General features: G+C 43.5%; 1 protein-coding gene across 1 annotated transcript in view; it reads right to left on the bottom strand.

The window, feature by feature from the left end:
* Positions 1 to 13,527, bottom strand: part of MAP3K5 (mitogen-activated protein kinase kinase kinase 5) — a 177,385-nt gene extending 163,858 nt beyond the window's left edge. The window contains exon 1 of the mRNA XM_081093870.1: positions 12,958 to 13,527. Within this exon, the coding sequence (XP_080949996.1) occupies positions 12,958 to 13,405 (448 nt within the window). The 5' untranslated portion in view covers positions 13,406 to 13,527. The remainder of the gene's footprint in view (positions 1 to 12,957) is intronic.
* Positions 13,528 to 13,945: the final 418 nt, after the last annotated feature.

The following is a 13,945-nucleotide window of genomic DNA, read 5'->3' as shown; positions in this document are numbered from 1 at the left end:
TATGCTAAGTGAAATAAGTCAGTCAGAGAAAGATAAATATCACATGCGCTCACTCATTTGTGGATTATAATGAACAACATAAACCGATGAACAAAAACAGATGTAGAGACAGAGAAGCATCGATCAGATGCTCAAAACTCAGAGGGACGGTAGGGGAGGGTGGGGGTGAGGGGGAGAGATCAACCAAAGGACTTTTATGCATGCATATAAGCAGAAGTGATGGATGTGGACAACAGGGGGTGAGGGTGAGGGCAGGATTGGGAGGATGAGGGGACATTGGGGGAATAAGGACACATTTGTAATATCTTAATCAATAAAGAAAAAAATAAAAAAATATATGCAGTTAGCTGAAATATATATATATATAAAAGAAGGTTACTACTATAAAAACATATCCTTGCTAAACTGGTTTTATTTATTTTTAAATAAACCTGATACTGGGGAGGGGGGGAAATCCCTTGGATTTGTTTCATATTCACTACTTAGAGCATCACCTTGCATGTGGTAGGCTCCCAATATTTATTAAATTATTGAACTCAATGGGATAGACTATAAGATCATAAAATGCAGAAATTGCACTCTTTTAACTTAATTTTGTACAGACCTAGAAAAAATATTCTAAGTATTCAATAAATGTCTACTGATAATACTGTAATCCTGGTATTAAAGACAATTAAGTATTTTCAAATAGAAATTTTATTTCTGGGAGACAGGAGAGCATAACTATAAAGGAACAATCAGGTTTGGGATCAAAAGTTGGCTCTGCCCCTTATAGCCATATGACTGGGAAAGTTAATAATTCTTGCAGGGTCACAGTTCCCCCATATGTAAAATTGATCTTCTGCTGCTATTAGCCTCATGGAGCTGTTTTAAAGAGTGAATAAAATCAAGTATGTCCACTGATTGGTACAGCATGTCGTAATGTATATTGTTCATGTGGGTAGATCAGATTACAAGACCAAAGTAATATACTATTTGGCATATAGAATTTCACAGCAATTTGCCAGCCCTTTATATAATACTAGAAGCCCAATGCACGGAATTTGTGTACTCAGGGCGGTCCCTCAGCCTGGCCTGCACACTCTCGCAGTCCAGGAGCCCTCGGGGGATGTCCGACTACCACCTCCCCTGCACTCACCAGCCATGAGCCCGACTTCTGGCTGAGCAGCGCTCCCCCTGTGGGAGTGCACTGACCACTGGGGTGGCAGCTCCTGCATTGAGCGTTTGCCCCCTGGTGGCCAGTGTGCATCATAGCGACCGATCATTCCACTGTTTGGTCAATTTGCATATTAGCCTTCTATTATATAGGATTATAAGGATTTCTTTCATAAGCCTATTTGAAGCAGCCTAGACTACTAAAGTTTCCATTAATGATGATAATGATTACCCAGTGTAAAACTGAAGACACTGCAGGCATCCATCCCACTGGCATATTTCTGATTTGGTTCTAGCCAATCCACCTCTGGGAACTATCTTATTTTAAAAAGATGTGTACTTTGGTTCTGGCATGTGGCTTATAACTCTTATCACATCCAAACCTAGGGGCTGGACATCCTAATATCCAGTTTGTACATGTTTCTGACCTGAAACAATTAGGATTAGAACAAGTTAATCTGGGACCTTCTCAGGGTGATCCCAGCTTCAGATGGCAGAGCAGCTGAGAAAAGAAAACAGGCCCTTTAAGTCAGGTTGGGTAAGAGTACTTGAGAAAAACACAGGCACAGAGCCTGCTGAAAATGACTAACCGTGAAGAAAGTTGTCAAAGACTTAGAAATCGGCAAAAGAGAGTAGTGGGTATCCTTCCAGTGGAGGGCTAGGCTTTGTGTAGCACATCCTCTAGGAAACATCGGATTTTAAAAGGATGTGCACCTTTGATTGTCCTGGTGATAAGACCATTTTACAGTGCTGTTGGGATAAACATTAAGTTGCACAAAACTTACAGCAATGCAAATAACTCTTGTCACAGCAATACAAATGAAAATTACTTCGTAGATACAATTGATTTCCCCCGTGAAGAAAAGATGACTCCGATGTCTATACTTATAGAATTGCCTTACAGGCATTATTCAGTTTTGCATCTATTAGCAAATTTATTTCAGCATTCCTGACTGTGTGTGTATATGATATCAGCTCTTCAAATTCTCCTTTGAAATAATTTTAATATCTTAGTGGTTTTCTCATTTAATAATAGCTAATTAAATTAAATTTTTGCCATTTATTCACATTTTAGAGAGCCATGATTTTAGATTTTTGAAAATTATAATTCAGTACTTCTGATGAAGGAGCACTTTCATAGGAAGGAAAATTGATGTGGTAGAAAGGAGCTTTCAGTTTTATCCAGAATTATTTATTTCTCTAAAAGAAAGAGGGAGAGAAGGAAAACAAATCTCCAAATGTTTAACAGTTATTATATTTCTGTAGTGAATGCATGAGTGTTATATACTATTTTACGTACTTTAAGACTGAAATGTTTCGTAACTTAATAATTTTTTTAATGATTTTTTAAAAAGAATCAGTTGGGTAGGGAAAATGGGAGTACAGGTAGTTCGTCCTGCCTTCCTCCTTAGCATCAATTTTTCCCATGGAAACAGATATTTCATAAGCCTCTGTTATCCTGTAGATTTAGGCCTGCTTTTCCTTTGTCATTTTTCCATACATCTATCATAGTAAAAGGCACATCACAGGCAATGAATAAGTGCTTATAGAACTGAATTACTGGGAATATACTCTAACACTAGAGAAAAATGAATCAGACTCAGGAGGCAGAATTTCTCAGGAAACCAGGGAAAAGAAGTCTTCCCAGGCTGTGTTGTCAACTCAGCTCTCTGACTTACTCCAGAGAAAGGCCTGGTCTGTCACTTGGCAGCCCATCCTACTACCATGTCCAGAAAATAGCCTACGACTTGCCTGGAGGAAGCCCAGTTTACAGCTCCAGGCAATAAACTGGCAACCAGGACTCAGTCTAGGCTGTAGACCCTCTTTGGTATTGAGAGAGAAATGACAAGGTCAGTTTACGGATGGATTACTTTACAAGACTGTTAATAAGAAATCAGTGAAATTCTTTAGTAAAAGGGCACTAGAACTTAAGTGTCACTACCATGACTCTTCCTCATAATAATGGTACATGGACCAAGATGCTAGAACTGATCCTCTTGAACAGCATATATACTTCAAAATATTTTTCCCTGCAGGAAGGGAAAGTGTGGTACAGTGGAGAAAACACATGAATTATTTGGAAGTCAGAAGACCTGAGTTGGACTCCTACTCAACCACTTGATTTATTCTGGCCAAGTCACATACCCTTTCCAAGGAGGAGTTTCCTCAACTGTCAAATATAGATAACTGTATGGCCACATTTATTTACTGTATGGAGGTAATAAGATGATCAAAGGAGTACTACACTGTACAGGACAACATACATTTATATTATCATTCTGATATAGCCACATAAAATCAGATGCACCCCAGTTTGACCAAACTATAAATTGAGAAATACCTAACTGGAGGTAAAAGCCATGGCCCCTGGGCAAAAGAATCCCATCCCTGCTCCTGGCTCAGGTTTAAGATAATATTTGTCACAATAAACATATGAGAAAACTTGAATGTGACATTAAGGAATAGTTGACATGTAAAACCCTGAGTTTACTTATTCTCATTGGATGATTTTTAAGTAAGAAATAGGAGTAACCAAGATTTTTCAAGGAGTATGAATTCTCTGGCTTAGGCAAATACTTGGTCTTATATGTTTTGGAGTCCATGAATAGATGACCTGACATTCACTAGGGCAGCTCTTCCCATGTTTCTGTCTCTTAAGAATTCTTAGAAGAGACTAAAAGTGTTGCAAAATACTAATATAATTGGTCACAACCATTTTTAGAGATTTGCTGTACAAAGGATTATAACTTCCTTCCTGTATGAATCATAAACCAAAGGCAGCTGCGTTCCTCGTTGTTGATTACCTACTATCACAGAAAAGGTTTGCTTGTAATGGAATGTTTACTATTACCCTGTACAACTTCTGTGGCATTTGAGTTACACAGATCTGCTTTGTTATGCTTTTTAGTAGAAGACGGCATTAACATTTATATATTCTCTCCTCCCTCTGGCTCCCCTAAGAAGATTACCACAATTAGCCTAGGCTATGCATCTTTTAGTTCTTTTATGTTTTCTTTGGGGAAAACAAAAACACTACAAAATAAAACCCGCATAGAAGTACTCACTTTAAACATTTTTTGGAATTATTAGACAGAATTTTAAAAATCAGCTCTGCCCTGGTCAGATGGCTCAGTTGGTTGGAGCACTGTCCTGTACACCAAAAAAAGGTTGCAGTTTGATCCTGGTCAGGGCATATACGGGAGGCAACTGATTGATGTTTCTCTCTCACTCTCCCTCCCCTCTCTCTAAAAATCAATAAAACATATCCTCTGGTGAGGATTACAAAATAAAAATAAAAATCAGCTTTGTCTCATCCCCTTTCTCTCCAATAATTTGATACATATTTTGATCAACATTTTAGTCAATATCTCCAGCCAGAGAGAAAAGCCAATATATTAAAGCAACTAAAAACCACAAGGTATTAGAATCACCAGTGGATTTTTAAATAATTTGTAATTTGTTTTGCTTTCCTGTTTTTTCTTTTACGCCATAATAAAATTTGCAAGATTAATTCTGCTCCCTGAAAATAAGGGTGTCTTTCTTAAATACAGCCAGTTTCCCCACTTACCTATATCCAAATTATGGGATGGCAAAGCTGTTTTCAAGACAAAATTTTGAGAACAACTATCTTAGTTACCCCACTTGATTCCGCAAATGTTCCACTTACCCCATTGATTTAAGGTCACTTGCTAAATTTATGTCAGAGCAATTTCATGAATCTACATTAAGAAAATAAAAGAGCCCTGGACAGTTTGCTTAGTGGTTAGAGCATCGGCCTGGTGACCAAAGGGTCACAAGTTCGATTCCCAGTCAAGGGCATGTACCTCAGTTGCAGGCTTAATCCTCAGCCCTGGTCGGGTGTGAATGGACAGCAACAAATCGATGTTTCTCTCTCTTCCCCCTCCTCCCTTCCTTCCACTTACTCTCTAAAAAAAAAAAAAAAAAAAAAAAAAAAAAAAAAACAATGGAAAAAATATCCTAGGGTGAGGATTTAAAAAAGAAAGATAAAGGCACTTACAGCAATTAAACAAAACAAATCAAAACAAAACAAAAGTATACCTTCCCAAGGCTGTAGTTTTCTGCTTTCTTCCTTATATCCACATAGCTGTGGGTTCCTGCAACTGTCTACTCCCTTCATTTACCACATTCTCAACTTTCACCTTGCCCCTGTGAGTTGGGGGAGTGTTTGAAGGGACTACCTGGGGCAACTTGCTTGGAAAGTAAATAGCTGGGACCTGTTGGTGGAGACTCGCACATTCACAGGGCTTTGTGCTGGCCAATCCCCCACTGCTCCACAAAGAAGCTGTGAACCAACTGTATCCTGCAAACCAGAAACAGGAACTGAATGTGCCTCCAAAACAGGAAGCAGGGGACAGTCCCTATAGCGCGAGAGAGGAACTGACCTGCAGCACAAAACTCCCAGAAGGCTGGCACCAGCCAAGGCCACAGGTGAGGCAAGGCCACACTGTGCATTTATAATTAGGCCTCACCTACAAGTGGAACCAACTTGAACTACCAACTGATGAATGCCTTAAGCAGGCCACAGGAGATGGAGCTGAGGGAAGAAACCAGAACCCCAGGAGCCTGGAAAGCAGGGTCAGTCACAGCAATCTGCAGTTGACTATTTAGAGTAAGAAATGGGTGCTCTAAAAACGAATTTACTTTTGTCCTTTGGAGTTTTCCTCTTAGTTTTGCTTTTCTTTCCAATTTCTAGTAAAGCTCTTTTTGGCAAATTATAATTCTGCCTTCAAGAAAGCAAATGGAAACACAGTGCTTTGGGTTCGTAGAGGGTGGGTAATGGCAAGCCAGCAAAAAAAAAGTCAAAAGGCCAGAGAAAACACATGTGCGGAGCACCACTGGGATATATTTTTTAAATCCCTTCTTAACCACAGTTTTCCTTTACACTGGCTCTCTTGATAATTTTGCTAAGGCTTGTTTCTTCCGTGAAGAAACAGTGACTGAAAGGTGGGAAGAGGCTGTAAGGTAGTTTAGATCAAACACTACTCTGTTGATTGGCATGATAGTTTTCACTCATCCGTGGTGAAATAGGGACCAAAATAATAAATAATGAGTTTTTCCATACATTTACTATATGCAAAAAGCTAGCCTTTATTCTAAGCTTATGCCAATCCTTCTTTAATTCCAGACCTCACCACAGCCCCTGCTGTCATCACCACCAAGCCAAAGAGAGGTTCCTGGCCCATATGCTACCGCAAGATAGATAAAAGCAAAAGTTACTGATTCTAACACAGGCATGGACATATTTAAAGTCCCAATTTTAGGTTTCAGTAACATAATTTTCCTGAATGTTTAACAGTGAATGGGTTTCATACTTCAAGTATACTAAGTTAACACGGCTTCTTCTAGGATAGTCCTAGGGACTCTAACTACCATGGATAATGCTGTTTCTAACGTAAAATGTTCTCCTGGTTCCAAGCAGCAACCCTAAATAACTTAAACTGGATTAGTGAATATAGTTTCTTTTTTTTTTTATTGCTTAAAGTATTACAAAGGGTATTACATATGTGTCCATTTCCTCCCCCCCCCCCCGCCCTAGACAGTCCCCTAGCCTACCCTATCCCCCAGTGTCTTATGTCCATTGGTTATGCTTATATGCATGCATACAAGTCCTTTAGTTGATCTCTTACCCCCCTACCTCCTGCCCCCCAACCCTACCCGGCCTTCCCGCTGCAGTTTGACAATCTGTTTGAGGCAGCTCTGCCTCTGTATCTATTATTGTTCAAAAGTTTATAATGGTCTCTATTATCCATGAATGAGTGAGATCATGTGGTATTTTTCCTTCATTGACTGGCTTATTTCACTTAGCATAATGCTCTCCAGTTCCATCCATGACGTATAATTTCTTTATGTTTCATTTTTCTTATAAGTAAAACAGATGAATAATAAAGCCTATTCTAGAACGGAGAAACTAAGATGGCGGCATAGATAAACACCGGGAAATAGTCGTCTCCCACAGCAATTGAAAATTATCCCAAAGGACGGAGCAAACATCGTCCTGAAAAACAGGAAGGCTGGCTGAGTGTAATTTCTACAACTAGAAGAAAAGAAAAGCACGCTGAGAGCCAGAGGAGCTGCGGAGGCTGAGTGCAGAGATACGGCGGCGGCTCGCGCGTGCGGAAAGGGGGTGGCACCTGAGGACTCGGCTGTCTTTTTGAATCACAAGCTCCCGACTGCTCTGAACTCCGGTTCTGGGAAGTCTCTGGGGACCCAGGTCTCATACGGGGAGAGGCTGGTCTGTCAGGCGGCAGCGGGTGAACTTGAGGGCGGATTTCCCTCAGAGGTGCTTGCAGCCATTACCCGGACACTGAGACGTGCGACTCCGGGCTCGGCGCGGAGAATCAGCCATTGCTTCTTTCTCTGCCTTTTGACTCCCTGAGACCCTGCCCCACCCAGGCTGCAGCAGAGGCTTTTGCATGTGAATGTACCTAACTATAGCCCAGCCAAGCAGACCCGGAACTTCCAAGAGAAGGCCCAAGGCCCCACAGCAGCGTGCATTGCTTCACAGCTGAGCCTCTTCCTGGCCCCGGCTGTGAGGCCTCAGGCAGGGGCTGAATTAGCACCTCCTTAGATCCAGGAGCCACTGTACCCAGTGGTCAGAGGGGGACCATTCTCCCACTTTAGACACAGCTGCTTCCCACAGCCAACTGGCCTGGAGGTCAATTCCTCCCAGTGATCCTACATCAACCAAGGCACCAAGAGTGCACCAAGAGTGTCCACCCCAGGTAACTGGGGAGGCTGAGCCACTGGGCCCTACAGGACACCTGGCGCGCAGGGCCACTCTATCAACACAGGGAAGCAGCCAAAATGCGGAGACAAAGAAACAGGTCACAATTGGCAGAAACGGAGGAGGCCAGACGACTGGATATAGAGTTCAAGGCCACGTTTATAAGGTTTGTCAAGAATTTTATGGAAACCGCCGATAAATTTAATGAATCCCTCAAGGAGTATAGTGAGACCATGGAGGACATGAAAAAGGACCAACTAGAAATTAAGCATACACTGACTGAAATAAAGAATAATTTACAGAGATCCAACAGCAGACAAGAGGATCCCAAGAATCAAGTCAAAGATTTGAAATACAAAGAAACAAAAAATACCCAACCGAAAAAGAAAAAAGAAAAGAGATTCAAAAAATATGAAGATAGTGTAAGGAACCTCTGGGACAACTTCAAGCGTACCAACATCAGAATTATAGGGGTACCAGAAGGAGAGAGAGGGCAAGATATTGAAAACCTTTTTGAAGAAATAATGACAGAAAACTTCCCCCACCTGGTGAAAGAAATGGACCTACAAGTCCAGGAAGCGCAGAGAACCCCAAACAAAAGGAATCCAAAGAGGACCACACCAAGACACATCATAATTAAAATGCCAAGAGCAAAAGATAAAGAGAGAATCTTAAAAGCAGCAAGAGAAAGACAGTCAGTTACCTACAAGGGAGTACCCATCCGACTGTCAGCTGATTTCTCAACAGAAACCATGCAGGCCAGAAGAGAGTGGCAAGAAATATTCAAAGAGATGAATAGCAAGAATCTGCAACCAAGATTACTTTATCCAGCAAAGCTATCATTCAGAATGGAAGGTCAGATAAAGAGCTTCACGGATAAGAAAAAGCTAAAGGAGTTCATCACCACCAAACCAGCATTATATGAAATGCTGAAAGGTATTCTTTAAGAAGAGGAAGAAGAAAAAGGAACTCTTACCATTTGCCACAGCATGGATGGAACTGGAGAGCGGATAAATACCACAAGATCTCACTTATTTGTGGAATATAATGAACAACAAAAACTGATGAACAAGGACTGATCCAGAGACGGAGAGGCTTTGATTGGACTGTCGGGCCTTGGAGGGAAGGTAGGAGAGGGTGGGGGCAAGGGGGAAGGATCAACCAAAGGACTTATATGCAAGCATATAGGCCTAACCAATGGACACGGACAACGGGGGGGTGAGGGGATGAGCGGGGGGGGGGGGGGAGGGTAGAGGGTACACATATGTAATATCTTAATCAATAAAAAAAATTAAAAAAAAATAAAGCCTATTCTAGCTATATTTCAAAGAACTAATGTTCATTAAAAAAAAATTTTGAGACCCTGCCAGTTGGGGGTCTGTGTACCTGAGTGGAATAGCTCTTTATAACTAACATCTGTATCGCTGACAACTCTTAGCTTTCCTAGAGATTTACATTGCAGGGGACCTGAAATATTAACTTGGCATTTGCCATCTGGGTGATAGTCTTATATATATAAACATGACGTATTTTCATAAAAAGCTTTGATAGAAATTAGTTTCCCTCAGAACAGGAATGAGGGAGTGACAAATGTAGTTAAAAAACAAACCAGATTATAGTTTAATGGTCAAACAGGGAAATTTGGTGAAAACCTTTAACTGCTATCTATTCTTTAAAAAACACACCAACCAGTACACATAGATAGAAGAAGCTTGTGAAAATGTAACCAAACTTTAAGTTCTTCCTCATGCCATTAAGTTGAGCTATGTGAACACCAACATGCCTTTGAAATGTTAAGGCCCTCATTAAGCTGTCCTTGCTTACCCTTCCATCTCAGTTCAGGTGTCACTTCTAAACCCCCCAAACCCACCACATCACCCATCTGATTCCAGAATGTGTTTCCTGGGAGCCCAAGGCATTCTCTGTGAACCCTCTCAGAGGCCCCACTAGAGCCAGGCTTTCAATCACGCCTCCCCACCAACTCGCAACTCCTTGGGGCCAGGTACATGGTATATATATATAAGTCCACAGACTAAAACACTTCATTTCGTATTAATAATGTTATAATTTTAAAGTATGGAAATTGAGAGCTGAGGGAATCTCAGAAACCTTTTATTCCAACCCTCCACTCTTTTTGAGATTTTAAATGACTTGCTCCCAATCAGAGAAGAAGCAAGGACCAGAATCCAGATCTTGAAACTCTTGTTCCAATGCTCACACCACGCTGCCATGCCTTTGAAAATTTATAGGATTAAATGAGGGAAATCAGAATTTAATTCAATCCCTGGTCAATTTTATAAGCCTTTTGGAGGAGATGAATTGCACGGTTCAGAACAGAGCCAGGATAAAAACTCAGATCTAAGCTGAGGAGCAGTACTCTTCCCATATATATCATAATGATTCAGCTTTCAAATGGAGGGGTGGATGTAGAACAAAGGTCAGCATGGCCCAGGGACCAAAATCCTGCCAGGCCTGTTTTTGTACAGCTTACAAGCTAAGAATGCTTTTTACATTTTTTGATGGGTGGGGAGAAAAAAGAAAAAAAGAGTTATATTTTGTGAAATATATAAAATTCCAATTTCAGTGTCCATTAATAAGGTTCACCGGACTACAGCCATGATCATTTGTTTAGATATTGTTTATGGCTGCTCTTGTGTAACAACTGCACAATTGAAAAGTGAGAGAGACCTGCTGCAAAGTATAAAATATTTACTATCTGGCCCTTCACAGAAAACTCTGCCGAATCCTGGTGGAGGAGGCGCGCTTGCTCTCTGAGAAATCGGAAGAAAAGCTGGACGGACTACCATCAGACTCAGCAGTCCTCAGTTTAGAAAAACAAAGGGTTTGGACAAAACAGATACCCCTGTCACATCTTCATGCTGAATGAGAGCTCGGGCTCAAACTTCATTCACTCACCTAGGCAGAGAGTAAGCTGGGACCTTTGAAGTGGAATGGGGCAGAGATGGCCTGCAAACACTGGTCTTCCTAGAGCAGTGGTTCTCAACCTTCCTAATGCCGCGACCCTTTAGTACAGTTCCTCATGTTGTGGTGACCCCCAATTTCACTGTTACAAATTGAACATAATTAAAGCATAGTGATTAATCACAAAAACAGTATGTAATTATATATGTGTTTTCCGAAGGTCTTAGGCAACCCCTGTGAAAGGGTCGTTCGACCCCCAAAGGGATCGCGACCCACAGGTTGAGAACCACTGTTCTAGAGTGACTCTTCCCCACTATTCCACACTGTACCCAAATGGCTCATAAGTTCCCTGCCAGCTCCCTACCATATGATTCCAAGATAGAGAACTACCCCTGACTTTGAGAGCAAACCTGCGCAGCTAAATGGAGGCAGCGAGGGCAAATCATACCATTTTAGTCAGCCACCGGCCCGGAATCTGGCATTGACTAGCTTCTACCTGAATCTTGGAGCCAGTTATGATCCCTTGGTCTTCTCAGCTAAGAAGGACAGTAAGAAGGCACTTCCTTCATAGGCTTATTTGGAGGATTAAATGAGATACAGTTCAAATGTCAGGTCCCCTCTAATCTTTCTCCCCTTTCCAGACAATAAACAGTAAGTGAACCTTGTTAGAAAACTTTCAAATAGGCTCACAGTTTACAATTTTTTAATAGAGCCACATAAAAAATATATCAGTGCAGTAAGAATAAGGTATTTGGTTTGTGTTTCCCTCACACATCTTTCAGTTCTTCTTCCAAATCATAATCCCAGAATAAGAATACTGCAGTTTTTAGAAAAGTTATGTTTATGTAATTTTTATAGCAAGCTACCCAAAAAACCAAGCTACACTATATTATACTCATGTTCACTTATGAAGACCAAGATTGTAAAAAAAAAAACAACAACACCCAGAACCAGAAAATCCTAGTTTATTTAGTCTGACTTCCTTAACATGAAGTTCTTCTTGTTCATAAAATAGTCAGCTTTGGATGAATTCCAAAACTGACATAAGCCTAATTCAGGTGTTTTGAAGAAACTGAAGACAATCAGAGCTGAAAACAAGATTGGCATATAAAATGTGTTATGTGATCACAAATGCAAGAACCTTATTGTCTGAAACCACCATTAAACAAAATTCTCTGCCCATGCTTATAAAAATAAATAAGTATATATTCTCTCAACATTGGTTGCACAGGCTACTGAAGGTTAATTTCAGTAACATGTTCTAATTTCTAATATTTGCTGACACAGCTAATTGCTTCAGTCACTAGAACTGCAATAACACTGAAATCTGTGGTAGGCTGAAAATATACTTATTTTTTTCATAGCTTATGCTAGCTATCACCTTAATGGCCACTTTAGTCTCAGTTATTAAGATAGCCTATCAGCATTTTAAACCATGTTAAATTACACACTATCCAGCCCATCCTGGTGTACGCGGTAATAAAACCAGACCCGAGTTCTTTCACTGAAATCCTAAAAAGATACCACACAAGTTTAGCATGAGTGACAAGGTTATTCCTCTGGGAAGTAATTACTTGAAAGTTCAAATTGATACCAGATGGGAAATTCAAGCCACTAAACTTGTTTAGGTAAAATGACTCGGGAGGTCATGACATGACAGGCAAATGCATAGATACATCCTCGTGCGGCTGGCTTTGACATAGTCATGGTTTCTGTGCTCCCAAAACTACACAGAAAAAAAAAAGGGGGGGGGGGGGAACGTCATCTAACAGTCACAGGTAGACATAGAAGGACAATATGGGCCAACCCTAACAGAAGAGAAACCAAGACACGGAGTGAAGAAGGGCTGATTGGGGCTGATGAATAGAAGTTCTTTCTGAGGACCACGCCGACCCCGGGCTCCAGCGTGGCCGCGGGTGAGTCGGTCCCTCGCACCGATACACACGGGCTCCTGCGCCAGCACCCACTCGCTCCTAGGAAGGGCGAGCGCCAGGAGCAGCCGCGCAGCGCCGCTCGCTGCCCCTAAGGTGGGGCAAGAAGTAAAGTAGGAAGCACGCCTGCTGCCCAGAAAAATGTATTTTCTCCCCTGTAGCGGCCCCTGACCGCGGAGGACGGGGAAGGGGTTACACACGCACCTGCATTGTAAAAACGGTCCAGCACCGTGGTCTCCCCAAAGTCCAGTCTTCCAAAATGAAGGGTCTCAAGAGTGGCGCCCACCGTCTCGCACGCCTCCCGCAGGCTCTGCAGGGCCTCGGTCTCGGACACCACCTGCTGCCCCTGGCTCTCTTCGTTGATCACATAAGCCACCGTGGTCCGTCGGCCGCCGCCCCCACCAGAGTTGCCCCGGCAACGGACGGCGCTGCTCCCGGAGGCGGCGGCGGGACACCCAGTGACCGTGGCGGCGGCACTCTCCACGTTCCAGAAGCTGCCCGCTGGCGGCGGGGGCAGCTGGTTCTCCTCGCCCTCGGCCACCGCCGCCGCTCCTCCCCTCCAGCAGCTACCGTCCTCGGCGAGGGCACAGAGGCCCGAGTGGGCTAAGGGTGGCACGGAGAAAGTGATGCCCTCGCCCGTCTCCGCGCTCATCTTTCCGGGCCGGGCTGCAGCGGCGGCGTCCCCCGCGCAGCCGCTCCGTCTGGGCAGCCACAGCTCGGGGCTGCTCCGCGCGCGCCGGGCTAAGCAGCTGCCATCGCGAGTCGTGCCTTCCGCGCCGCGCCGACGCCTCCTCTCGGACGCCCTTTCCCCCGAAGGGACGCCGCTGCCCGGCGGCGCCTCGCCCCTCCTCGGCGCCTCCGTGGCCGCGCCGCTCGCCCGCCGCAGGGTGTAGAGTACAAGGGGTGGGACGGCGCTTCCTTTTCTTGGCGGGCGGACAAGTCGGCTCGCAAACCTGCGCGGCGGTGCAGCTCAAGGGCGCCGCGTTCGGGGTGCGAGTGCCCGGGTGTGTCAACCCGGGGCGCCGGCTTCTTCCGCGCGGGGCGCTCGGGAGGGGCCAGGCGGAGCGCCCTTCGGGGGGGGGGGGGGAGCGGAGCTACCTGGCCCGCACCTGACGGGCAGGCAGGCAGGCGCGCTGGGCGGCGTGTCCGAACAGATCGGCCTCCCTGCTCGGCAGCAGCTCCCTGGGATCGG

This window comes from Myotis nattereri (assembly GCF_964212035.1).
Source record: "Myotis nattereri genome assembly, chromosome: 6".
Lineage (NCBI taxonomy): Eukaryota > Metazoa > Chordata > Mammalia > Chiroptera > Vespertilionidae > Myotis > Myotis nattereri.
The sequence above is the reverse complement of the archived record's forward strand: the minus strand, read 5'-3'. Positions and strand labels throughout refer to the sequence as shown.